Source organism: Ipomoea triloba, chromosome 10 (genome assembly GCF_003576645.1).
Source record: "Ipomoea triloba cultivar NCNSP0323 chromosome 10, ASM357664v1".
In the NCBI taxonomy this organism is placed as follows: domain Eukaryota; kingdom Viridiplantae; phylum Streptophyta; class Magnoliopsida; order Solanales; family Convolvulaceae; genus Ipomoea; species Ipomoea triloba.
Genome location: NC_044925.1, coordinates 19477843 through 19505106, shown reverse-complemented (window position 1 = coordinate 19505106; position 27264 = coordinate 19477843). Strand labels below are relative to the sequence as shown.

Genomic DNA, 27264 nt, shown 5'->3' with positions numbered 1-27264 from the left:
GTGCCTCTAGACCACACCGTTCTTTCTTCAATTCCTTATCATTTGTCGAAGTTTGCAGGATTGGTTTTAGCTCGGGTGTCTTAGGCCCTGCAGAGTCGCTAAAAATAATCAAACTTGCTGAATGGAACATATATAGGAAAATATTGCAAATCTACATTTCATTTTGGGCACCTAAGAGAGACAAAGTGGGAAATGTATGTTTAATATAATGTTCCAAGTTAAATCATCTGATCCATCTCAATCTTTTACATATTATACTCCAGCATGAATATAATTTAGTTTCAGTACTACTATTCATTTCAGTCCATGTTAACATACATACAACAGATAGATTAAGTGAGATGGAATCATTGTTGTATGTAGTTTTACAACATAAGCCACAAACAAACCTTTTGAAAGTTGGTAATAATTGTCAGGAGTGTCCTGAATATTAGAGCAGAGAAGCAGCGAAGGAGACGATCTCTCGTATTGTCTCTTTGTCCCTCTCAGGCCATTTGGGCTATCTGCAGAGCAACCTACATTAATTGTTGAAATTAAACAGACTCCAAACTTTGGCAAATTATAGGATGGATCAAGGTCCACTTTGCATTGTGTAACCTGGTCCAAAAATACATTCCAATTATGTGCATTCAATTAACATATACATAATATATATGTTAATTGCATGTACATAATTTATTAACTACAGACATATATACATAATATGCTAATTGTAATAGACATATAATTTATTAATTGAAAATACATAATATTTAAGTGCTCGCACACAATAACAATAATCCACAATTGATCCATGGTATAACAATTGCCAAAATTTCATATGAGATGACACATACATACATACATATGGGTAGAAATGCAGAATCAAATAAAACTGCCTTGTAAAAAGTGATGTGATGACTAATTTTAGCCGTTCATCGAGGGTTTAAAAAAAAGATCATTTTTATAATTATAAAAAAATAAAAAAAAAACTTTTACAAGTAAGTTTATTTTAAAATTAGAAAAATTACATTTTTCGTCTATTATATGATAATTGTAGAATTTGTCCCTTCAAGTGTTGATCATACTCACTTTTAGTGAGCACGACCATTCTTAGTGACAAATTCTACAATTACCATATAACTTATGGACGAAAAGTTCAATTCTCCTTTATAATTATTACAAACTTAAAAAGTTTAGTAATTTTAAAATTATAGCATTTGATTTCTAGCTCCAATGGAGGGTGTGGTCCATGCGGATGTCTTCACACTTTTGAATGTTTTTTATACACACGGGTCACCTGAACTCTCCCTCCCCTCCCCTCCCCTCTCCTCCCTATATATATAGGGATAGGGGAGTTCAGGTGAGAACACCTCCCGTGTATATAGATAGATACACTATATGGAGCAAGTCTCAAATTAAGAGTTTTAACAAAATTAAATCAGCAAAGAATCATATTGAAGTTGGATTCCGAAGAATATAATGGCCCTGTTTGGTAAATGGATGTTGGTTGTTTGGGTTAGAAGGTATGATTTATTGATAATATTAGCTGATTGTATAAAGTTGTTTGATAAATTGGTTGTTAGCCGATAGCTATTTTGTATAATTTCTTTTCTCAAAAAGCTAAGTAGCCTTTTGAATTTTAGCATTTTGGAGTTACAAAAAGCTTAATAACCAAACAACTAATAGTGAAATAAGCCAAAATTGGCTGATAGGCTGATTATTTAACAAACCGGCCCAATGCATGCATGTAAGAGAGACATATATAGGTAGCTGGATTTTAGTGCATGTATGTTTCCGATCCCATTGCATGGTACCTTGTTGGGAGGATGGAGATGCAGCTTTTCCTGGAGTCCGGTAGTGATGCATTTGTTCAAACTGGTGAAGAATACTATTATACACATTTTTAAGTTGGGTAGCTAAAATTATTACATTATCATTCCTCCTCTTCATAAACCTTGCAATTTCATCCCATTTCCCATCCTTCGTCACCTATATATATACACTAATTAATTAAATCTAACAAATTAATTAATATATATAGCATCAAAACCTACCAAAGACTATCTGAATGATCGAATTAATTTATGAATACCTGATGAAATCCACCTCTTATAGTGACTTCCTTGTACAACAGATACAAATCCAAACTCGTTTCCCTTAAATTAATTCTGGAAAATCAAAATAAAAAGTAACCTATTTGACACGCTGATCGAGCTAAAAGTAGGTTGAAATTAAAAGTTAGCTAATTAATTAAAATTAAAATATTTTAATAAAATTAATGTTGAATTTGATGATAAATGTAAAAATACATTAAAAAAATTTAAAAACTAAAAAATTAAAATTTTGAGTAACAAGTATATAAGATATTATTTTTATAAATTAATAAAAAAAAAGTACTTAAAATCGCATTCTAAAATAAATTATTATTTTAAACTTTTCATATTTTACCAACAGAATTTATAATTTATTTATATAACTTAAAATGAGCTATAAAATATTTGTTTTTTTAACTATCTAAGCATTAAAAATAAATAAATAAATAAATGCATACAAAGTTATCTCACATTAGACTGAGGCCGGACGGCTCATTCAGCTTCTGCAACCTTTCATAGAAAACATCCTTTTCGTCGGAACGGTTTCGAGCCGCCGCCTCCGGAGCAATTTTTGCTGATCCCGAGTTGCCGTCGGCGAATGTGGCCAGAGGGCCGGGCTGCGGATCATCAGCGCCGCCGGCACCGGCGGCTGCGGCCGGGTTCTTGTCTGCTAAACCTTTCTTTCTCCTCTTGTACTCTTGCATTTTACTCCGTGTGAGAGAGAGAGAAGTTTGAGTGTTGTGAGTTGTGAGTTGTGGCTCCGAGGAGTTGCAATGTCAGGGATATTGAGACGAGCGCATGCATGGGGCGCATTATGCGGGAATGGTCTGACGTGGAAGCATCTGGACTCTTGGTTCAGATATGTTCACTTGTTGATGTCTGAGATGGGTACATGTGGCCATCATGCATACAACCCGGGGGAGCAAAGGATCTCGACCGTTCATAGTGGGCATTCAAATTCTATCTGCCCTCAGTTTATAACACCTTTTCATAAGATGCACTTAAACGGGTAGGCGTTAAGTTGCACACTTGCATGAGAGGATTCCAAAGACTAATATTATGGGTCTGTTTGGTAAATGGCTGTTAACTGATGAGTTAAAAAGTATAATTAATTGATAATGGGTTTGTTTGGTTATCAGCGTTTAGCAGTTAGTGGTAGCGGATTGTGTTAACGGTTATCAAATAGCGGATTGTATTAGCAGGTTTGACCAGCAGAATGTATTAGCGGTTTTATTATTATTATTATTATTATTATTATTATTATTATTATATATACCATTTTGGTCATTTTACATATTAACCGCTAATCTAAACAGCTAATTTTACCAAACATCTTTTTACAAACCGTTAATACATTCTGCTGGTCAAACCTGCTAATACAATCCGCTATTTAATAACCGCTAACACAATCCGCTACCGCTAACTGCTAACCGCTGATAACCAAACAAGTCCATTATCAATTAATTATACTTTCTAACTCAGTTAACAGTCATCTACCAAAAGGGTATATATAATAATAATAATAATAATAATAATAATAATAATAATAATAATAATAATAATAATAATAATAATAATAATAATAATAATAATAATAATAATAATAATAATAATAATAATAATAATAATAATAATAATAATAATAATAATAATAATAATAATAATAATAATAATAATAATAATAATAAAACCAAAAAAAAAAAAAACTAAAAAACCCCCCCTCGTAAGTTTTAAAAAAAAAGGGGCGTTGAGCTCCCTTATAAAAGGGAGCTCAACGCCCCACATTTTCTTTTGCCCATCCCACATCGGATGGGCAAGAGAGAGAGAAGCCTGAGGCTTCTATATTAAAAAAGCCTCAGGCTTCTAAGCAGTTAAATTTTTATTTTAGTTTTTATAATTAAAGGGAGGGTGTTTTGGGGAAGAAAGAATATTTTCTTTCCCAAAATGTTAACCCCAAATGCGGGAGCAAATCGTTGGATCCGCTGCTAACCAAACATGGTTAATATTAATTGGTCGTAAAAAAGTGTTTGGTAAATTAGTTGTTAGCTGATAGCTGTTTGGTATAATTTCTTTTCTTAAAAGGCTAATTGAAAATATTGCTTTAATTTCTTTTCTTAAAAGGCTAATTGAAAATATTGCTTTAATTTCTTTTCTCAAAAGGCTAATTGAAAATATTGCTTTGAGTAGTCTTTTGAAATTTAGTATTTTGGAGTTAAAAAAAAAAAAAAAAAACTTATTAACCAAACACTTATATTGATTTTTTAACCAAGTCAAACAATTGATAATGGTCAAATAGGCTAAAATGGGCTAATAGGCTAATGATTTACCAAACTGGCATATATCTACTACCTTGTGGTTAGATGACATCAATATCACAAATTATTGTGTTGACTATAATAAAATGTATATTATTTATGTACTAAATATACATTATTTGATAGTATGATCCACACAATTATATTGACAAATAATGATTGCATCAATATTAATAATATTATAGATAGAGTCAAATTGTAGTTATCAAAAAAAATATTATATCTACTACATTGCATAATGTATAGTTCGCATTTATTTATTTTTCTTTATTCAATAAAATTTATACACGGGATAAGAGTTATACTCCATAAGAATATATCCATCTTTTTATTTTCAAATTTCAATTAAAAATAATACTTTTAAAATAATAATGATTTAATTTTTAATTTAGATGTAATTCCATTTTAATCTTTATGTGCATAGAATTGTATATATTCTCGTGTCTAGCCTGACCTTATTTAAGAATCATTTGTATCACATTACATCTTTGTAATTCAATATTATACTATGAAAAATATTCCTCTATTTTGAACGTTTAATTGATGCTAAAATATTTTATTTTCAATTACATTAAACAGTTGTGTAAACCGTTTTATATACCAGTACTAGTATTTGCACGTACGATGCGCGAAAGTTCATGCCCAATATTAAAACATTAATAAATATAAATAATTAAAAATTATAATTCGAATTATATATACACAAATAGTATATGTATGTTATACACACACAAATATTATTTACCATTCATAGAAATTTAATTAAAATATAATCAACCATTAAATTAATTATATAATGATTTTAATAAAATGGTAATTAAGGAATTATAAAATGATATGATAGATATAGGTGTATGATAATAATGATGAGATTAAAAACTAACGGTGTTATAACCGTGTAAGGGTAGTTTTGTATAACAAAAATGTAGTAGCGATAATTTTGTCTAATAACATTGAAATGTACAACATTTAAAGTAAAATATATACATTTATTATCATACAAAAAAAGTGACATAAATGAAGGATATAAACTTGATTGAGATTTATTATATTTTTAGATTAGATACGTAAATTATCATAAATGATTTAATAAAATTGCTAATATCTCCTGTTGACACTTAAATTTTATTAAGGATGAATATTTTCTAATATTAAAATATTTGAATATATTTTGGATATATTGATACTATCTAATTTGTTTAATTAGATAATATCAAAAGAGTTTAAACATATCAAAACTCTTATTGGTAAAATATTTGAATATATTTTGGATATATTGATATTATTTAATTTTTTTAATTAAATAATATCAAAAGAGTTTAAACTTAACGTCAATTAATCGGTGCCCTCGGTGAAATTTTTGTAAAAAAGGACCAATTTGAGCATTTTTTTCAAAAAGATATGTGCATAGCATTTCAGTTCGGGTCAACCCGAGAGTGCTCCGTTTCGCGCACGATAAGATTTGTATCGCTACGTTGCGCTATGTGCGCCCTCTAGTGTCTTCATCGCGAGTAATCCTTGCTTGCTCCAACACTCTACTCCCAAACTCCTTCAAAGCCTCCGCCACACCACTGCTCCGCAACTGAGAAACTTTCGAAAACAAATCAAAGCTTTCTCTCTCTAAAAGCAAGGAAATGGCTCATTCATGTATGGCCACAACTTCTTCAATCTCGAAATTCAACTACCCAATCTTCTCCTCCGATTCTTATTCCTCAGAACGCCGCTGCCTTCTCTCTCTCCCGTTTAAACCCCTTCCATTAAGGTCTTCCCTCTCTCTCTCTCTCTCTCTCTCTCTGTGCGTATGGATACTGTTGAATTTTTCCTTTTGGATAACTATTTCTAAAATTTGTTTGTATTTTTGTCACTTCATAGGAAATTGAATGCTGTTGGGAAAGTGAAGAGTCGTGGTAATACTGGCACGGCGAAGGCTGTGTATACCGAAGCGGATTGGGATTCAGTGAATGTTTCGAGAAGTGGGGTTTGGTCTATCAGGTAGTAAGTTTCTTGAAACATTAAAATTTGGGTGTTATCGGATATTTTGGCTGGGAATAGATTAGGCTAAGAAAGAATACATTTTTCATGTTTGTTGGAAAAAAATCTGTAATATTTCGTTCTGATTTGGTGAGGACATTTGATAATGGTATGGGGTTATGATTAATGTTGTTTTTAGTTTACCAAGAAATTAAAGATAACCCCATTTTTCATAACAGCATTAATCTCTACTAATCAGTCTTGAACTGCGATGTTTCAAAGAAGTTACAGAATTTCTTTTGAGAGGAAATCTCTACTTGACATGAAACTCAATAGAAGGGAACATTCTGACCTACAGTTAACTTTTATCACTCTAACGAGGGCAAGGGCATGAGTAGGGTTTCTTTCTATGAATAATGATTAGTATGCTATGTATGAGGAAGAGGTCGAGAAAAGCACTGAAACAAAAACATGGCCTTTTGTTTCTAATGAATTACACTACTTTGCTTTGTATCTTCGAATTCCCTTTGCTATCTAGCTAGATTGTTAGCAGCATTCTCTTTAACTGGAGTCTTATTGCTTGCAATTTACAGAGATGATTTGGAAGTTCCCACGTCACCGTATTTTCCTGTATATGCACGGGGTCAGGGGCCACCTCCAATGGTGCTAGAGAGATTCCAGAGTGTGATTAGTCAGCTCCTCCAATTTGTAGGGACTATGTCTCTCCCTTGGTGTCTTTTACAAATTTCTAATTTTCTTTGCTTTTCTTTATTAACCTTGCATTAATTGAACTTTAGAGGATTATTCGATGTGGTGGAGCAGTTGATGATGATATGGCAAACATTATTGTGGCACAGCTCCTTTATCTTGATGCAATAGATCCCACTAAGGTCTGTATCCTATCTGTTCTGTACATTCTTTTTATTAAGAGAGCCTTAGAGCAAACATATACTGAGGAAATGAGAGATTAAGTTTGTAGAAATTTATGACATTCAAAATGCTTACAAATAGAAAAGCTCATTTTAATATTTTCTTTTCTCCATGTCGGTATGAAGAAAGATTACTTGATTGATTTTAGGTCTGCTGCAAGTATTTCTCTGTCAAACTAACTCTTGTTTCCTTAACAAAATTATGTTGACTTTCCAAATAGTTTGATACTTCTGATTTTTGTTTTAATGAACTTATGATAATGAGTTTTCTTTTTCTTTCAAAAAAGATAGAGTTGGCACCTTTTGCTTTTCAAGTACATCTTTTATGCTTAATTTGCCTTCATCACATAGCAAAAGAAATGTGCTTACAGCTGAAGGTCTTCCTGTAGATGTATAGGCCCCAATATACACCAGTTAATTAGTTAGTAAATGTAATGTTTTTTGTGAACATTACTGCAGCCTTTTGCTTCTTTATCCTACTCGTATTTGCTTCTGTCCCCCGGTGCATACTGCAAAACCTGCCACTCAATGTGCTTGTGATTCCTTGAATGATTCTTTGCCTCTTTTATGCTGTAACTTTTTAAATGCATACCTATTGGCTATTGCTTGTGGCAGCATTCCTCGTCTGACAAATGTTTTTGTTCTAAACGAACTTTGAAAAATTTTAGTTTCATTTCCATTGTAATTTCTTTTCTGATCTTATTAATGTCTTGACAGGATATTGTTATGTATGTCAACTCTCCAGGAGGATCAGTTACAGCAGGTAATGTTATTTCCAATTTTATATAATCATCTGTTATCAACTTATCAAGCATTGCTGTATTCCCTCTTATGGTTTCACCACTTCAGTTTAAGCTGTTTACTTTATAATGCTTCTCATTAACATGTATCCATAGGTATGGCCATTTTCGATACCATGCGGCACATCAGACCTGATGTCTCCACAGTTTGTGTTGGACTTGCAGCAAGGTAGTAAATATATTCTTGTGGGGTTTCTTTTCTGGTACAAATTTAATCTATTTGGTGCACTCAGGATACTCATCTAGCTCTAATGTGAATAAAACCTGGTTTCCATTTCCTTAGTGAACGAGAAAACAAAAATTTAACCATACTGTATATTTGTGGTGCATTATGCATACATGTGAAATTAGGATGTGTAATAGAGTAACTGGCTGTGTGCTAGTAACAGCGTAGCTCTCCTTCAGCAACTTCCATTGCAGTCTAAGATTGTTCCTACTAAGACACCTATTGCCCCTTGGAAAAGTATTCACTCTATTGAGTCTACTCGTAATCCTCATCCCATGTATACTAGTTATTATTTTGTTTCTTCACCATATTATACCTTTCTCTTGTAGCTATCCATTGTCTCTAACTCTCTATCTTAAAATCATCTATGAGGTTCTTATAGATCTAAGATGGTGCCAATCTATGTTAACAGAGATGGAGGCCCTGCACTTTAGTGGCATTGGAGAGTTAGTACCTCTCCCCTGGTAAAATTGTTGTTAATTATAGGTGGATCTATACTGTGAATGTTGGGCCAGATTGTAGGATTGAATGGCTGAAGGCATAACTAGTTGGTAAAGTGTAGGCTTAGATTTTTGGCTTGGACTACATCGACACATACTCTCTGGTGGCTAAGATTACATTTGTTCGCTTGGTCTTGTCTAGGACTGCTATTGGTTGTTGCCCCTAGTCCCCTACATCAGATGGATTTCAAGGATTCTTTCTTTCATGATGAATGATGATCTTCAAGAGGAGGTCTATATGTAGCAACCTCCACTGGCTTGGTTTGGGTGGATTAACATTTTGTTGTTTGTGAATTTGGTATGATCCATGGATAGGTTGCTTACTTTGTACTTCTATTGGCAATCAAATAGTAAATGCATATCTCATGTGGTTTATGGGGATGGCGTTGTAATTACTGGTAGCAACCAAGAGGGCATTTCTCAATTAATAGATCTATCTTTTTAATCAATTCTGGACTAAGGATTTGGTTAAGTTAAAATACTTCCTCAGTATTGACGTGACCCAATCCAACAATGGTATAGTTATCTCAGAAGAAACTGACCTGCTTGATTGTAGACTTACAGACTCACTAGTGATATGTGCGATTATTCATGTGTTCTAGGTATGCGGTGAATTAGCTATTGCTAGTTAAATTGTTCAGGCTATATACTTGTAATATATGTGATTATTCATGTGTTCTAGGTATATGATGAATTAGCTTTTGCAAGTTAATTTTCAATGATTGATTACTTTTCTATTGCAATGATTTATTTCCCTAATATTTTGTCAATGATTTACTCCACTGCAGTATGGGTGCTTTTCTTCTCAGTGCTGGCACCAAAGGTAGATCGAAAATATCCCTTGGATAAAATCTTTCCTCAAAACGCCAAAAATGTTTTTTGCAAGGTGATAATATTTTCTTACCATATTTCTTTACTTCCACTATTTAATGAAGGGAAAAGATACAGCTTGCCAAACTCTAGGATAATGATTCACCAGCCTCTTGGTGGTGCACAAGGTTCACAATCTGATTTAGAGATACAGGTAACCTCCTGTTCTAGTTCTATCTTTTAAGGTGCCTTAGCTGCTTTGTATTCTACATTACTGCCACATCGTTCCCCTCAATTTCCTGCATATTGAGCAAGGATTCGGACTTTCAGTTAACCCTACAAGAAAGCATATTGTTTTGTAAAACTTTTGGGAAATTTAATGGTCAATTTATAGAACAGTGACGATGAAAACTTGATGTTTTCAGGGTAATGAAATGCTTCATCATAAAGCTAATCTGAATGGATATCTTGCATACCATACTGGTCAGAGCCTCGAAAGGATTAATCAAGACACAGATCGCGATTACTTCATGAGTGCAAAGGAAGCTAAAGAATATGGGCTCATAGATGGTGTCATCATGAATCCAATGAAAGCCCTTCAACCACTTCCCGCAGCTTAATTCTTGCCTGTTGTGCATCATACCGTTGTCACATGACTACAACCCAATGGGGTCGTGGTTCCTTAACAGGCTTGATATGGTGCCAGTTTAGATTACAGTGGGAATGATGATTTGTACACAGATTTTAGCATCAAAATTTTCTTACTCCACTAAATAGGAATATTCTGCAAACCTGAGTATTTTGTGTACTTGACTTGCGGTTTCCATTTTGACAATCTAGTTGTTACTAGTCTCTTGTTTTCTTGCACCATGATAATTCTTCTATCCATCATATTGGACTGTGCTTACTGTTTCTAATGGCAAGTAGATTGTGTTTTGAGTTTTTACTGTTATGTTTATGAAGTCTTCTAATTGATGGGTTGAGATAGTGAGTCAATTATAACACATAAAGTATGTTCCTAGTACTATATCTGATTTTATAGGCATGACAATTGCTATCATCTATTGTGATAAAGATAAAAGCGAAAATGACTCTTGAATTATGGTGATATAGTTTGTTTTCTATCTCAAATATAGTATAGGTCATTTTTCCTACCCCTTTAGTTATGAAATTACATAAAAGCTCTTCAAAATTTCAGATTGCTGGATTGGATAAATGAAGGTTTCTTGTGTGTAGAGTAAAGTAAAGGGTGGGAACTTGAGGACTAATGAGGCAAGGAGTGAAACTTAGGGACTAATGGGATGACTCGTGATTTACCTTCTCCAGCCGCAGTGATGAAAGTCCCTTGTGCAGAGTATATGAGCAAAGGGTGGAATCTACGGACTAACGAGGGCAAGGAGCGGGAACGTGGGGATTGACGGGACAACTTATGATTTACTTAAATTAGTGTGGGGCTTCTGGGAATTTGGGGCTTCTGGGAGACATTAACTGATAAAAAATGAAGGTTTCTTGTATGTAGAGTATACAAGCAGGGGGTAGGAACTTGAGGACTAACGAGACAAGGAGTGGAACTTAGGGACTGATGGGAAGACTTGTGATTTACTTTCTCCAGCAGTGGTGATGAAGGTCCCTTGTGCAGAGTATACGAGCAAGGGGTGGAATTTAGGGACGTGGGGATTGACCGGACAACTTGCGGTTTACCTTTTACCCCGGGCATGGATTCTAGGGGCTAATGATTTTAGTGGCATACGCTAGGAAACTTGTGTATCAAAAATAAAATTGGTTACAGGTTATATTACTATAATTTAGGGGATTAAAATTGCAATTTTATTAAACATAATTTTAAAAAGAGTAGCATATCTCCCAAAGAATGTAATTGAAATAGCAGTGTCATCAGCTAACAATCCTCCCTGCCCCTCAATTTTGTTCCTTCTTTTAAGGAGAGGAAGAACCGTATGAGTTTTTCAAGATCTGAGATGGGCCCCGTTTGGGGCCTACTATAAATAAAAGAGCCATAATGTGAAAGAGGTAACTAATTCATCCTATACTCCACACTCTTTCTCTAACTGCTTCTTCTCTTAGCTTTCATCTCCTTCCATTTGCCATTTCCACATTACCATCGTTCATTCAGGTACACACTTATATGAAATTTTTTGTTGCAATTGTATTTAATTCTTTGTTTCCTGTGTAATTCTGATATATGATTTGCTTTTCTCATTTTCTTTATATTTAAACATCTTTTACAAAATCTTAATTTGACATTATTGTTGATCTCCGGTTCTTTGTTTATCAATCGCTATATTGTATTCTTCAAAAAAGGTCATAGAAATTTCATTTTTGTTTCAACCTGCTAAGGTTTTTCATTATTTTTATTTTTATGAAGCTGTTGGTTAAAGATGGATGCTAATCAATATATTATATGTTTTAAGGTGTTTAGTCTCATAATGGGTAGGGTTCCCCATCTAGAGCTGGGAAGTCCGATGTTTTACAGGGAACTCGTGGCGGGATTCGCCTTAGGTCTTTGTGCTGCCTTCGCCTGGAAGAACAAGCACAAGGACATGCAGAAGAAAACTAAGTCCATCTATCAGCAGCTCGACACTGGTGATATTTCTGTTGTTGCTCAAGACTACTAGTGTGATTTTTTTATTTTTTTTTTTTCATTTCATCACTGCATTTTATAATTTATTTTTTTTATTCCAAGATTATAATAGTAATAAGCAAGCAAGGGTTTTGCTTGGAAATTTTTAATGAATTCTGTGTGCTACAAGAATGCAGTGAGTGATATGTAATTTGGTCTCTCTTTTCAAACCCCTTTGTTGTGGGTAATTTATGCATTAGTAACATGAAATTCACTTTATTCTCCCGAAAGGTTGAATCCCCAATCCTAAGATAAAGTATTTAGGAGGATGTAAATCACTGGTAACTCAATGACTCAGCAAATGGGGTCAAATGCTGGTGTGTACAAAGGATCTGTCCACTTTGGACATAATCCCCGGGATCTGTCCACTTTGGACATAATCCCCACACTGCTGCTGTCGAGTTCGTTTCGATCTTGGTCTCTTCTCCCAAATATTGCCTATTGAACCAATGAGCTAAATCCGTGCAAGCTGAAATCCACTTTATTGGTAAGTATGGACCAAATATTTTACCATCTACTGTAATTTTACCCAATTGAACTTGAGAATGCCTATAACTATAAGATGTGGTGTCCCCCCTAACTAGAAATTTTCAAAAGAAAAATCAACTCAAAAGCAGAGGGAATAACACAACAATTGGTGTGTCACTGGACAGCAAATTCTTCAAGAATAGCAAATAGAGGGGTTGCAGCTTTAGAGGTATGCCACCATTCAAAAGAAAGTTGTGTATTAACATTGTCCTAGGGTTCATTGATTTTTACCTCGTACACAAATGTGACATTATGAGTGTAATGTGAAAACATATGAAACTGTTCTTTTACAAGGGGGCATGATTCAAAGTGTGTACAAATAACCAGACAACAAAGAGCAGGTCTAAGATGAATAATACGAAGAAATCTTAAAGTAGTCTAGCCGGCGAGAGGTTTGAGGGCATTGGTGTTTACCTGACTTAAAACTCTTCACTGGCTGATGACTCTTCAGAAGCTTCTGAGTCCACTTCTGTAGGCGTTTCGTCATTGTTCAAGTTTTCAAGAATTTTAGATGCAGTGTCATAAACTTGTTTAAGAACCTCAGCTTCATCTGGAGGTGTTTCATTGTTATTGAAATCTTCAATAATCTGAGACGCAGTCTCGTAAACTTGTTTGATAACCTCAACTGAAGAAGTTGCACTGGCTTCAGTTTCCTTTGATTCAGATGCAGGAGTTTCATATACTGGTTCACTGGCTTCCGGTTCCTTCAGATTGAGAGCCTCAAGAACATATTCCATTCCATGAACCAAATCATAAAGCATCAGACCAACTCTCCCTCCAACCCAACTACCCAGCTCACTTCCAACCAAATAGCCAATCCTTCCTAAGCTCTGCTCCCCTAGAAAGCCAACATAATAAGTGCCAACCAACGTTCCCGAGCTCCTTAGGAATGCTTCGGTCATTGTACCCCCCAAGTAAAGTGCTTCAAAAAAATCCCATCCCGAGGAAATGATAGGACCAATAATTCGCTTGGCTTGTCGTTTTGCCAGTTTGGCAGCTTTTGCTCCTTCTTTCTGAGCTAGTTTAGCTGCTTCCTTCGCAACCATGCCTTGGGATATGGCGTCAGCCAGAGCACTTTCAATTGCTATATTCCTCGCTCTCTCAATGTGAGAGCCTCTGATATTATAAAAGTACAGCTTTACACCCTCCTTGACAACACATGCTAAGGTTCCACTGCCCCCATCTAAGCAGTTCAAGATATTAAAGTCCCCACTTTTGGACGCAGCCTCTTTACCAACTACTTCCCTACATTTTTCAGCTGTGAAACAAGCAAAAAGCAGAAGGTAATTAAAATATGGAAATGAACAACACAGTAAAAAGTGTGAAGTTAGAAATCAAACTCCAGATAGGGAACTTGCATTCAATATTTACTATTTTTGCTACAAACTAATGACGAGTGTTACCTAGTGTAGACAAGCAACTAATGCTTCTTCTCTTACCTATTTCCTCCTCGTTTCTAAAAGTTTTCATCATCAAAAGACCGTGGAACATATTTAAGGACTTTCTTGTATTTGCATCACGATTTTCATGAGTGCAATGAAATAACAAAAAGACACTAATACATTCAACTATGACCTATTGAGCACCAAACTCAGGTTCTAGGAGATTCTAACATCAATAAATGCTCATTTCTTACCCTAACATTGAAACCTTATGCTTTAACACGATTTACAACTTCTGAATGGCAGAAAGTTTAAGTACCTATAATGGTTTTATAAAAAAACATTTTTCAGTCAATATTCTTGCACTTCAATAAATTCACAGGTTCTCACCTACCATATTCAATGAACTTGAGCTTTCATTTAGAACTTCACTTTTCAAAAGAAAAGATTGTGACTTGGTTATTAAGTTATTTAATCAATTATTAAGATCAGAGTGTTTCTAGCTAGATGATCTTAGCAAAATCAAATGTCTTCAAGCTGTTCATTAGCAAAATGCACAATTCCAGTACCAAATTCCAAGCTTCGGCCCTCCACATGAATCAAACCAATTGCTGCAATGCCCTATCTAAAATCATATTAGGTGAAATGTGCATAATCATATTCTTGGCTACCGGCGACTAATAGTTATCATAAGATAATTTCAAAAACACACAGCAGTTATTGCAAATTTGAAATTCCATCCAGCACTCTACTTTGTATAATGACCACCACTGACCAGGGAAACTAATTGAAGTAACAACTCAAGCTTCTACTTTCAGAAGAAAAATATATAATTTTTGAAAGAAGGTTTCTTTTCTTCAAAAGATGAATTCGCAAAACACATACACCCACACACACACACACATCATTTCTGATAATCAGGGAAACTAAGCAAAGTAACAACTCAAGTTTCTAATGAAAATCAGGAAAGACTTGATTTCTGTTCTTGATAAGATGGATTCACAAAACAATTCAGTATGATATGTCCTGCGTCTAAAATTTCGAGCGACTCAACAGGTATTCACCTGAAAAATGCTAAAGTCGATCTAGTCCTAAGTCTTCTAATGCTACTTATCTCAAAATAAATCGGGAAATTTTGAGAAGATAAAAGCAAAGTTTTTACCGGTGATACTGAGAACAGCGATGACAACGACGGCGATGAGGAACTGAACCCTCTTCTTCTCGATCATTCTTGGCTTTAATTCACCACTGCTAACTGTTAAATGAACCCCTAATATTCAAATCTCAAGTCTTTAATGCGAAAAACTCAGTTATAGTCTTATAGACTTCCATGGCGAACTTAATAATAGAGAAAAGTAAAAGTCCATTCAATTGATAAGTTTTGATAACGGTTTTTGATTTTTTTGTTTTGTTTTTTTTTTTAATTTTTAATTTTTGTTTTTCTTTTCTTCCTAGCTTGTCTACTCCCTCCTTGTCCTCTTGTCTCCTGACCAGACAGGAAGACACAATTTTAGAAATGTATATTGAATAATAATACTCCGTATTCACTAGTAGGCTCAATAAGAAGGAAAGTGAAAATTGTTTTTCCCTCCTAAGGGCATCAGTTCATCACCATCAATGAATCAAAAATGGTTATTGTCAGCCAAAGAACCAGATCATAAATTTAAAACAAATGTAGGTGATTAATTTTTCATGTTTTGTTACTCCTGCAAAATACAAGAGCATGTTAGAATTTTTTTTTAAAAAAATAAAAAATGCCGCGCACTATCACCCCAGCGGGCGCGTGGGAAGCACAGGCCCACTGGGGAGCACGGGCCCACTGGGGCGAGTCAGAGTGGGCGCCACTGACATTTAGCATTCCTTTTATACTTATTTTTCTTTCAAATGTCATATTTGTTTGTTTTGTTTTTCTTTTGCTTTTTTTTTTTTAATCTCCTCTCATTTTCTCTTTCCTAATCACACTTACAAAAACTCCTAAAAAATCGTGAAAAACTCCACTGATAAGGATGCTCTAAGACCTAAGTTATAGAGCATCCTTATCAATGGAGTTTTTTCACGGTTTTTTAGGAGTTTTTGTAAGTGCGATTGGGAAAAAGAAAATGAGAGGAAAGATAAAAAAAATGAAAAGAAATAAATAAAATTGATTTTTAAATAAAAAAAAAAAGTAAATGTCAGTCAGGACGCGTCAGATTAAAACCCCAAATGTCATATTGCAACAAATGAGAGCCTTAGAAACAAAAACAATGGGTCCCACATTCTGAAAAAACTCATTTCCTTGCAGATTAACTTGAAGTTTCTCTCTCATGCACTATCTTTCCTATATGGCACAAATTATTGTACCAAAAACTCTAAAAAAAAATCACTGAGAAGCATGCTCTAAGGTAATCGTAGAATTCGTCTCTGGATGTTAATCATGCTCATTTTTCGTCTCTAAGTTGCATTTTTATCCTTTTGTGCTAATTTGTTGTCCATGAGTTATACTAAAATGCAAATTCCATTCCTAATGTTTTATTGGTGATACGGTTAATCCTTCCATATACTCAAGTCTACAAAGTATGTAGAGAAACTGTATGTATAGTATAAAATGGGAGAATTTAGGCCAAATAAACCCTTTTATTCATTGTTCTTGAATAATGTAGAGATAGTAGGGAGCATGACCTTTTGGGTGTCTTAGAGAGAAGAAGAGAAGGGAAAAAGCCCCCTCAAATGAAGGACTAAGGTCCTTTATATATGCCTAACAGTTGACTCGCTGACTTTGACATTGACCCGAACCATCGGACCTCGACCCTATAATAAAATGGTAGCGTGGACGTATAGGGAGGTAAAATCGAGGAATATTCCCTATCAAGTAGCCCCCAGTCCGAGCCTTAACGCCGAGCTAATGAGGAAGGGTTCGAGTTGGAAAAACTGACCACACGATCCGCGACTTAAGCTGGTTGCCTCGTAAAAAACCTTAGACTAAGAAAAAACTCAATGGGAAAAAATATTAGCCAAGGAAAAAAGAGCACAACCTTAAGCGCCAATGAGGGAGAGTTTGGGCTGAAAAAACAGACCGTATAGTTCGTGACTTATGCCAGTTGCCTCGTTAAAAACCTTAGCCTAAGAAAAAACCTGATAGGAAAAAATCTTAGCTAAAGAAAAAAAAAAGCACAACCTTAAACACATTATTTTGGACTATAAAGGTCGTCTGAACTCTACCGATCTAGGGATCGAATTTGTGATACAATTGGGAGGTCGAATTGTACTAATCTAGTGGTCGGATTATTAGTTATGGCTAGGAAGTCGAATTAATCGTGATTTAGAGATTCAATTTTTACCAATCAGGGAATTGGATTTTACCTGCGATCTAAGGTTCGAATCTTACCAATCAAGAGATTGGGGTTTTCTAAGAGATCTTGCGATCAAGTCTTACCAATCAAAGGATTGGATTTGCTCACGACCTAAGGATCGAATTATTTGCGATCCGACGATCAAATTTTACCAATCAAGAGATTGGATTTGGGTATACTCGGTGTATATTCCCTACAAGATTTACACTAGTTGCCTCGTTAAAAACCCTTAAACTAAGAAAAACTCACTGGAAAAAAACTTAGCCTAGGAAAAAAAGAGTAGAACTGCAAGTGTAATCTTTTAGACTACCAAGGGATAAAATTACTTGTGGTATAGAGATGCAATTTTTGCTAATCAAGGGATTGGACTTATTCGCGACCTAGGGGTCGAGCCTTTAGCATGAATAAGAGATTTAATTTTACCGATCTAGGGATTGGGTTTCACCAATTGGGAGGTTGGATTTTATTCACGGTCCAAGGACCTCTATTGATCTTACAAGATCATAAGCGGGAACACTTCTCCCAATGCCCTCTACTCAAGCCAATCGATCGTAATTGGTTGGTTTCGATTATCACATTAATCATTACGATGGGTTTTGGAAATTGAAAATTATATAAGCGGGTCGATTTCCCCTTTTCGCGCTCAGTTTACAAACCGAGAGTCCAAAGTGGAGGGACGTTAGGAGACCTGAAAGTCTAATGAGACCGAGAAAGTCTAATGAGACTGGGAAGGTCAGTATGCTATGGTGTGCTAGTCACCAAGGACACTTTGCTCGGGAAGTGCACTATGGTCGGGAATTGCTTTAGTGAGCTCCGTAGGTCGAGGGAGTTGCCCTACAATCTTATCAGTAGCCCCCCACTCCCTATGTTGCGAGAATCGTCAGCACAAGGGAGTAGATATGATGGCCTCCCGAGTTCGTTTTCAATTTTGACTATGGTCGGGGAGTGACTCGATCAAGTTCACAGTGTCGATGTATCGGACCATATTTATAGTATTGATGGTCGATTTGCCTAACTTGTAAGACTTTAGGGATTCACGAGGTTTTAACTTACCGATCAAGAGATCAGACCTCCAACACGATAGAGGGATTGAATGTTATCAATCAAGCGATCAAATTTTTAACGTGACAAAGTGATCAATTTTTACCAATCAAGAGATTGGATTTACCTGGGGTGAGAAGTCTGACCTGGTGGGCTCAACTACTTACTTCGTAGGGCTTAATGCCGAGAACTGGTCTCGGGCTCACCGTGCTAATGGTGGCAATGCCGACCTAATCAGGCTTATAGCGCCAGTGGTGGTAATGCCAACCTAACCGGACTTAATTGCCTACTACATAGGGCTTATGCAGAGATATAGTCTCGGGCTGATTGTGCCGATAATGGCAATGTCGACCTAATCGGGCTTATAGCACCGGTGGTGGTATGCCAACCTAACCGGACTTAATTGCCTACTACGTAAGACTTATGCCGAAATATGGTATTGTGCTCATCGTGCCATCGGTGGCAATGCCAACCTAATCGGGTTTAAGGCGTTGGTGGTGGTAATGCCGACCTAACTGGACTTAATTGCCTACTACGTAGGACTTATGCCGATATATGGTCTCGAGCTTACAGGGTCGGTGGTGGTAGTACCAACCTAACTAGACTTCGTACACGACTAATCTACATACATGATCGTGTTACAATTTACAAAACAAATTAAATTAGAAATTTACATGGCCGAGGGCATTTTTTGACAAATAAACGGGCACCTTGCTCTTGTAGTGGGTACTAAACCCAAAGATCGGTCCGGGGACCATAACGGGCACATTGCTCCCGTAGTGGACACTAAACCCAAAGATAGGTCTGAGGACTATAACGGACAATATACACTCAAACATGTGAAGCTATTATTCAGTTTCGTTTTATATAAACTATAGTTTCATTACAACACAACTAAAGTATCATTTTGATATAACAAGAGTTTCATTTGACAATATACACTCAATATGTGAGACATGTTATTTAGTTTCTTTTTATACATATTGTAGTTTCATTTCAGCAAAACTAAAGTATTTTCAATTCAACTACAACATTATTTGACAATATACAATCAATATGTGAGACATGTTACTCAGTTTCATTTTATACATACTGCAATTTCATTTCAACACAACTAAAGTATCATTTCAATTCAATTATAGTTTCATTTGATAATATAAACACAATATGCGAGACAAGTTATTCAGTTTCATTTTAGATACACTGTAGTTTCATTTTGTTATGAACACACAAAAAATATGGAATTTGTTAAAATTTAACGGCTGTAGTTTCTTTACTTAAAGAAACGACATAGTTTTCGGACCATGGTCCACTATATAAAAACCGATTACTCATCAATCATTATTGTGTGGACCATGGTCCACACAGCTGTGTTGGTCCACACAGCTGTGTGGACCATACTATCAAATAATGCACATTCAATATAAAAATAATGTACATTATATTCAGGGGATGTACATTATTTGTGTACTGAATGTACATTATTTTTATTTTTATACTATAAAAATAATGTACATTTAGTACAAAAATAATGTACATTTAGTACATTAAAAATGCACATTTAGTACATTAAAAATGCACATTTTATCATGGTCCCCACAGCTGTGTGGACCATGATCCATACAATAATTTGCCATTACTCATGTAGTGGGCTTGGTGGACCAAGAGTAATATGATTGGGCCATTTGTGTGATTTGAGGGTCAACTTGTAAAGGAAAAATGAGGAAATAGGGCGTTGGGTGCAAAAGAAGAGTGGAGGGTGGTGGAGCTAGGGCGGCGTTACTTGCTGGCAGGCCAAGTTAACCCCCATACATGGCCTACGGCAACAATGTGTGTTTATGACAGGGTGGGTAAAAGACCCTAATAGGACAAAAATAAAAAACTATGGACAAAAATATAACATTTCAAAAATGGGTACAAGAATAAGAAAAACTACTTTCTAAAATGTATTTGTTGTCAAACGCGATCAAACACAAACGCAAGTGGGACTTGCGTATCTTGAGATACGCAAGTCCCACTTGCGTATGTATTTTTTTTTTAATAAACTTGGTTTTCGGCGACGTTTGGTCGCTGGCTTCTCCTTCGTTTAAAAAAAATAAAAATAAAAAATGCATACACAAGTCCCACTTGTGTTTGTGTTTGACTGCGTCTGACAACAAACGCATTTGGGAAAGTAGTTTTTTCCATTCTTGTACCCATTTTTAAAATGTCCTATTTTTGTCCATGTTTTTATTTTTGTCCTATTAGTCTTTTACCCATGACATGGCTAGGGGCAATGGGGTGAGTTAGAACACGTGGCAAGGTTGTACATTGGACACACGTGTGGACAAGGTGCTTCAAGGCCTAAGACTATTATTATCTCTGCAAATCTCTCTTACTCTAAAAAATGGATCACACTTCCATATTACACAATTTGCAAATCATTTACTATACACACTACATCCCTGCAAATTCAATCGATTTTTAAAAGTGGACCCTAATATCACATAACTTTAAAACATTAATAAATAAATAAAATAAAAAAGAAAATAAAACAAAATAAAGTAAATAAACTATTTTATTTTTTTTAAAAAAAAAAAGTACAAAAGTTGTCGCAGCTTTATACGGATCCATCTCAACATTTAAAAAAAAAAATAGAAATGTTTATAACAAATGCCATGTAAACTTGTTAATCCCAAATTTGCACGGATAACGGTAGCCCAAGAATCACTCATTTTGTACTAAACATGAGCTTCAAGACACTATAAATAGGGGTTTATGCCCCTTAACAAACATCATTGACTTCATTCTTATTTTCTTCGGTCTTTTCTCTCTTGTGCAACTTGCCTAAATTGTCTAAGTATTGTAATAGTCCCAATTGGGCCTAGACTTGTGTCACGAGCTTGTGTTTTAGCTCAATTGCCAAAGGACACATATGACTTATCATTCAATTCATTAATTATATGTGCATGTTGTAAATGTTATTCTCATAATCTAGTTATATGATGGGTATGGCTCAATAAAACCATCACCAGCGTCATCTATGGGATACTATATGAGACACTTTATTTGAACTATATTTTACGCCCTATTTCACCCCATTTGGTGCATATTTTGGTGTGTATAATTGGGATTTGAACTAATTAATGTTTTTTTTATAGTTTTATGTATAGTTTCACCAAATTTCACAATAAAGGGAAGAAGAAGCAATTTGGAGCGAAGTTGATCAATTCTGAGTGAGCTAAAAAGAGCATGAAAATGAAGCTAAGGAGATGGATGCAACACCTCTTGGTAGGGGTGAGCAAAGATTTGCCAAATCCGCTCCAATTCAATCTGTATCCACTTAAAGTGGATATGATATGGATCCACTTAGTGAAGGCTTGGATACAGATGTGACTTCTAAAAAAATTCATTATATCCCATCCGTTTTGTTAATTCATTACCAAAACTGTGTGTGTGTGTATATATATACCAATGACCAAGTGTGTCCACCCCTTCTCATGAGTTTGTGTGGACAAGTGAATTTTTTTTTATTTAAATTCTTTCCTTTTTTTGGTTATTAATTAGGGGTTGTTTGATAATTTAGGTGTGCATTTAAATTTTATTTAATATTATTTTAAGTTAGTGTGCATGATTTTAGGGATATATTTTGAGGGTAATGTAGAATTTATCCATTGATCTTTGGGCTATGGATAGTTAGGATTTTATATGTTTTTTTTAATTGTTAGAATTTTTTTTTAATGGCGTAGTACAAGAAGCACGTGGTTCTTCCATCTGCAATAGTGTGCACTTCTGTGTGCAACGGTGCATACCCATGCGTGCAACGGTGCATACCCATGCGTGCAACGGTACACATTGTTGTTTGCAATACTGTACAATTCCATGTGTAACTATTAACGCTGTTGTGTGCAACACCATACAATTATGTAAACGAACTTATTCAAGATAGGGGTGAGAATAGTTACCGAATAATCGACGAAACTGATAACTGATAATCAAACCGATCGAAAATTTCGGTTACTAGTCGGCCATCGGTTATTAGGCTAAAAAAATCGATTATTCGGTTATTTATTGGTTATCAATCTTTAAAAACTGCGGTCACCGAATAACTGACAATATATATATATATATATATATATATATATATATATATATATATATATATATATTAGAACTATACAAAAGGGCCAAAACCAGACATTAGACACCACCCGTACATAATTATATATAGGGAAAATGTATAAATAGGCCACTGAACGATTTGGAGATAGCAATTTGATTAATTTGGAGCTTATTCGAGTTCGGTGGCTTAATTGCTATCCCCAAATAGTTCAGTGGTTTATTTGTACATTTTCCCTTCTATATATACTCACAGTTACATACTGTGTCTTTTCTACACTGTTTTGTTTATTTGTTTTGAATTATGATTTATGAAGATATAACTCTTTTTTTTTTTTTTTTGCAAAAATAAAAATAAAAAAATGAAGACATAAGTCTCGATTTTTCAGTTCCAGAAATAACCGCCAAAACCTACATAATCGGTTTCGGTTGGTTATATGTATATGTTCGGTCGGTTACGCAAGTTTGAAAAACACGATCTGTTATTCGATTATCGGTCGATTATTAACCGTAATCGATCGATACCCACCCCTATTCAGGACAACAATGAGTGAGACGCACCCACAATCTTGGATGCATCACAAACCCAAAAAAGCAAAAACAAAACAAAACAATAAACAACCACTATATTTTAGCAATGAACAATTAAAGAAAAGACCAAGCAAATTAATTAAAATCTCATAAAATTTGAGATTAGTTAGAAATTAACGTTCCTAATTACCCATAACCTTGATTAATCACCCAAAAAACATGCAAAAATACATGGAATAAATTTTTTTTTAAGGTAAACGTAGCTATTCCATTAATTCATAACATAAAACGTTTACATCAACGATCAATGAAATGGTAAACCATTCCTTACAGTCAGACATAGAAACAACTTTTCTAACTATGCTATAGAAAACTTGAATCGCAGACTGTTTCATAACTAGGAAGCTATGTTCCTTCAAGGAGCTTAAAATTCGTCAAAGATCTGGGTCTTCATCATCATTCTTTTTTGCTCGCCCAGGATAAGATCAACACTTGCCGAAACCAAACTAAACGATTTATGCTAATGATAATGAAAAGCTCGTGAAAGTAACGAGAGGAAAAAGCCCGTGAAAGTAACGAGAGGAAAACACAATAATAGAGCAAATAAAAAGTGGTAAAGCCAAAGTAGGGTTGGGAGTTCAAGACTACCAACACAAACCCCAATATTTACCTACTATTATTTTATTCAAAGGGAAAGAAAACGGAAGAAGAAGATCTGTGGCGGTGGTCAGGGACGGACGAAGCTGCGACGGTGGTCGGGGCGGAAGAAGAGCGAGAGTAAACGTAGAAGGTGAACAAAACCGCCGGCTCAAAGCTCCATTAGAGCTCCGGCCGGAGGCCGGCGGTGGAAGCCGAAGTTGAGCAGCAGAGAAAAACTTTTTGTTTTAGAGAGAAAAGGGAGGCAGCACATGGAATAAAATTTTTAAAAATCTTAAATGTTTTGTTTTAAGCCATTGATCTTCACATTTTAATGGATTAAATTTGTCCACACGGATTCATGGTAAGGGGTGGACTCATATAATCATTAGTCTATATAATATATATATATATATATATAATGACATCTTTTCCTCCAAAAAATCTGGTTAAAAACCTGTTCAAAGAGGTGTTTTAAATTTTTGTTTAGATCAAAATGCTAAGGAGAAAAGTTTGGAATCAACTCAAGAATGCTACATTTTCAAAGAAACAACTGTTGCAATTTGTTCTGTTCTCCATATTCCTACTGACTGAAGGCCAAACGAAGACAGCAATGGGCAATGGCAGCTAAACGTGCATCCAGACGCTCCATCATTGGATTCATTGCGCTATTTCAATGTCTCTCACCACACAACTTCCATTAGAAAGAGGATAAACCTTACAGCATCTCCAATGATGTTCTGCCATATTAGGATTCTGGAAATGTCAAGTTTCAGCATTTTTAGTTAATCTTATCATTCATCCAAAACCTGCTTACTTCATGTAGAGTATAAATTGTCACTTTACTCATTGATTCATTGATTCACATATCACACTACTAAAATTGCATGGGATAATCACATTCAAGATGACTAAGGAAACTTGTAATCACAAGATCACTAGTTCGAATCGTAGTCTTTTTGTGCACACCTTCAAATAGTGATTGCGAGTTATAGTTTTCGGTTTTCCTCTCAAACTATTCGGATGACAAAGCAGAGCAAAGGGACGGGGCATGAAAATTTCAGTAGTGTATAAATGATTAGTGAACTTTTGTCAGAAGATTTTCCAAACATTTATCATCGTCATCATCGTCTGAACCTATTAACTGTTACAACTTTTGCCCATAGCACAATTTTCCCTTTTATTAAACTACTAAAATGTGAAGGGGCACGAGAATTCCTCCGCAGAATATGTGCATACCCTGATATAGTGATTGCAGATTTCCTTTCTCACTCAAAATGTAAATCTTTCATAATATAATGTGTCCAATCTCAAAATTGGTTTAGGTTTATATCAATAATTAATGAACTTTCCTCAATAGCATATCCTAGCATACATTAGGCATTGGCATTTTAAGTTAACAACTATCATGACTTCCATAAGATGCATATGACCATATACTAAAACAAGAAAGTAAAACCATTGCCTGCAAAGAGTGCTCAGTTGGTTCGGAGGTTCCATAAGATGTATATAAATTAACTATCATGACTTCAAACAATGGTTCTGGTGGTAGATTGTGGACCAGCATACAAGATTCAATCCTGACCGTTGCAGTGTGAGAGTTACACCCAATGTGGTGTGCTCTTTATAGGCACGGTAGATATTTTCACTAGATGTTAAATCACTGTGATTTTATCCCTTCACTATTAGGTCAGGTTGTGGGGTCCTAGGGCGAAGAAATTTGACTTTTTGTAAGCAAGAAAGTAAAAGCAATTGCAAATGAAAAGGCTAATAAACAGAACATTCGGATCAAAAGAGGCACAGAGTAAAGTCCAACAAGCATGCAATATATGATAGTCATCCTGAAATGGCTACTCAATTTTCAGATGAATGTAAGCTAATATACCATGTAGCCCTCCCTGTCCGGGGGAGATGAACAAAGAGTGTCAGAATTTGAACAAGCCAGAAGAAGCAGGAATGGGAAGCTTTGGGAACAAAATCTGCCATGGATTCAGCAAAGGGTCTGCAGCAGCATTATCAGAATCACCCACTCCACTATTCTTCATCACATCATTCAAGTACTTAAGCCTTTCACTCAACTCAGCTTCTTGGGCTCTCAGAACACTCTTCTCAGTAGCCATAACTTCATACTTCTTGCTCATCTCCTCTATCCTCCCTGCAATGCCACTGTTTGCAGCCTGCAATCTCCCCACTTCCTCAGTCAGCTCTTGCACGCGCTTCTGTTTCTTCATCCTCGACCTCCTCGCCGATTCGCGGTTCGATATCATCCTCTTCCTCTTCTTCTCATCTATCCCTGCATATCTTTGATCATTCTCTGACCCAGAGCTGCTCCAACTCTGCCTCGTACTAGACATTTTCTCTACTTTTTCTTAAACTAAACTAAAACAGATTGAATTTCTGATGGGGTTAGCTGGAAAAATCCCTTTTTTTCCAGAGAAAATGGAATCGGAGTTGAAGATTAAGATAGATTAGAATGTAGTGTGTACGGGGGTTTTCATGAAAACGTATAAAAATGATAAAGAAACACAACTGAGAAAGATTGAAGGAAACAAATGCCTACCATAGATTGAACTTTTACTATAGAAACCCAGAATTCATTTTCAAAAACTCTGCAAAATCCCCTAAAACAAGCCAAAATAGAGTGATATCCAAAAATGGGTCTGTGAAAAACACGCCAAAAACCAATCTTTATGCCGAGCAAAAGAACAAAATACCAAAGATTTGGAGTTTGGGAATTGAGAGAACTAAATGATGGTGAATACGATGAAGATTCAAGAGCGGACAGAGACGCAAAGATTGCGGGTGAAACTTGAGGAAGCGATTAGGATAGAGACGTGAATTTTCTTATGAAGATGAAAAGAAGATTACGTTACTCAATTTTAAAAGGGTCCCGTTGTGGGTTTGAAAGGGGGAGAAGAATGTTCTTGAGAGATGCCAGCTGGCCCAATCGGGATGCACATCCAACAGCTGTTTCCACTCCAGAGGATGATTATTCACTGTATTATCACCATGATTTTCTAAAGATAATCTCTATCCCTCTATTCTTCATGGTTATTTTAAATCGACAAATTAAGGTAAGGAGATAAAATTAATGGACACATACCAATTTTGAAATCTTTTTTTTTTTGGGTATCCTTTTCCTTATTTATTTTGGTTAACTAGTAGCAACATATGCAAAAAAAAATATGTGACTAATATGCTTGTTTAATGTTAAAATAAGCATTCTTTTTCTTCAAAAAAAAAAAAAGCTTGTTTAATATTAAAATAAGAGTGAATTGGTAAAAAAATGGCTGGAGATTCTCTCTCGATGTGTCGCAATAGAGAAGAACAGGATCAACTCGAACGAAGCACGAAGAAAACAAAAAAGTCAGCAGAGTCACCTATGGGCGAGTCCCCGTCGACTGGAAATGAGAGATCGAAGGAAGCAATAGGAACTGAGAAGCAGACATGACCTT

The 27264-nt window shown here is 35.3% G+C and overlaps 3 protein-coding genes and 1 long non-coding RNA gene across 4 annotated transcripts; 2 read left to right on the top strand and 2 right to left on the bottom strand.

Moving 5' to 3' along the window:
- The first annotated feature begins 5884 nt into the window (after positions 1 to 5884).
- LOC116032714 (ATP-dependent Clp protease proteolytic subunit 5, chloroplastic) lies at positions 5885 to 10565 on the top strand. Its single transcript, XM_031275418.1, has 9 exons — positions 5885 to 6152; positions 6263 to 6382; positions 6955 to 7069; positions 7159 to 7251; positions 8008 to 8053; positions 8187 to 8259; positions 9605 to 9639; positions 9752 to 9840; positions 10052 to 10565. Exons 1-9 carry the CDS (start codon positions 6025 to 6027, stop codon positions 10244 to 10246), a joined length of 894 nt encoding a protein of 297 aa, XP_031131278.1. The 5' UTR covers positions 5885 to 6024; the 3' UTR covers positions 10247 to 10565.
- A 1103-nt stretch (positions 10566 to 11668) lies between these two features.
- Positions 11669 to 12489, top strand: LOC116031509. Its single transcript, XR_004100602.1, has 2 exons — positions 11669 to 11757; positions 12056 to 12489. It is a non-coding gene; the product is annotated as an uncharacterized LOC116031509 (long non-coding RNA).
- A 465-nt stretch (positions 12490 to 12954) lies between these two features.
- On the bottom strand, positions 12955 to 15529 carry LOC116031349. Its single transcript, XM_031273510.1, has 2 exons — positions 15337 to 15529; positions 12955 to 14050 (listed from the first exon to the last, which is right to left on the bottom strand). The coding sequence occupies exons 1-2, from the start codon at positions 15401 to 15403 to the stop codon at positions 13212 to 13214; spliced, it is 906 nt and encodes a 301-aa protein (XP_031129370.1). The 5' UTR covers positions 15404 to 15529; the 3' UTR covers positions 12955 to 13211.
- An 8783-nt stretch (positions 15530 to 24312) lies between these two features.
- LOC116031695 (bZIP transcription factor 53-like) lies at positions 24313 to 26662 on the bottom strand. Its single transcript, XM_031273955.1, has 2 exons — positions 25695 to 26662; positions 24313 to 24565 (listed from the first exon to the last, which is right to left on the bottom strand). The coding sequence occupies exon 1, from the start codon at positions 26161 to 26163 to the stop codon at positions 25735 to 25737; it is 429 nt and encodes a 142-aa protein (XP_031129815.1). The 5' UTR covers positions 26164 to 26662; the 3' UTR covers positions 24313 to 24565; positions 25695 to 25734.
- Between the last annotated feature and the right edge of the window lie 602 nt (positions 26663 to 27264).

Bases quoted from the DNA above. Each gene is read 5' to 3' on its own strand.
- LOC116032714 (XM_031275418.1), top strand. From the start codon at position 6,025: ATGGCTCATTCATGTATGGCCACAACTTCTTCAATCTCGAAATTCAAC. The intron at 6,153-6,262 runs GTCTTCCCTCTC...GTCACTTCATAG, and splicing joins TTTAAACCCCTTCCATTAAG to GAAATTGAATGCTGTTGGGA. The intron at 9,841-10,051 runs GTAACCTCCTGT...TGATGTTTTCAG, and splicing joins AATCTGATTTAGAGATACAG to GGTAATGAAATGCTTCATCA.
- LOC116031349 (XM_031273510.1), bottom strand. From the start codon at position 15,403: ATGATCGAGAAGAAGAGGGTTCAGTTCCTCATCGCCGTCGTTGTCATC. The intron at 14,051-15,336 runs GTAAAAACTTTG...CTTGTTTCACAG, and splicing joins CGCTGTTCTCAGTATCACCG to CTGAAAAATGTAGGGAAGTA.
- LOC116031695 (XM_031273955.1), bottom strand. From the start codon at position 26,163: ATGTCTAGTACGAGGCAGAGTTGGAGCAGCTCTGGGTCAGAGAATGAT.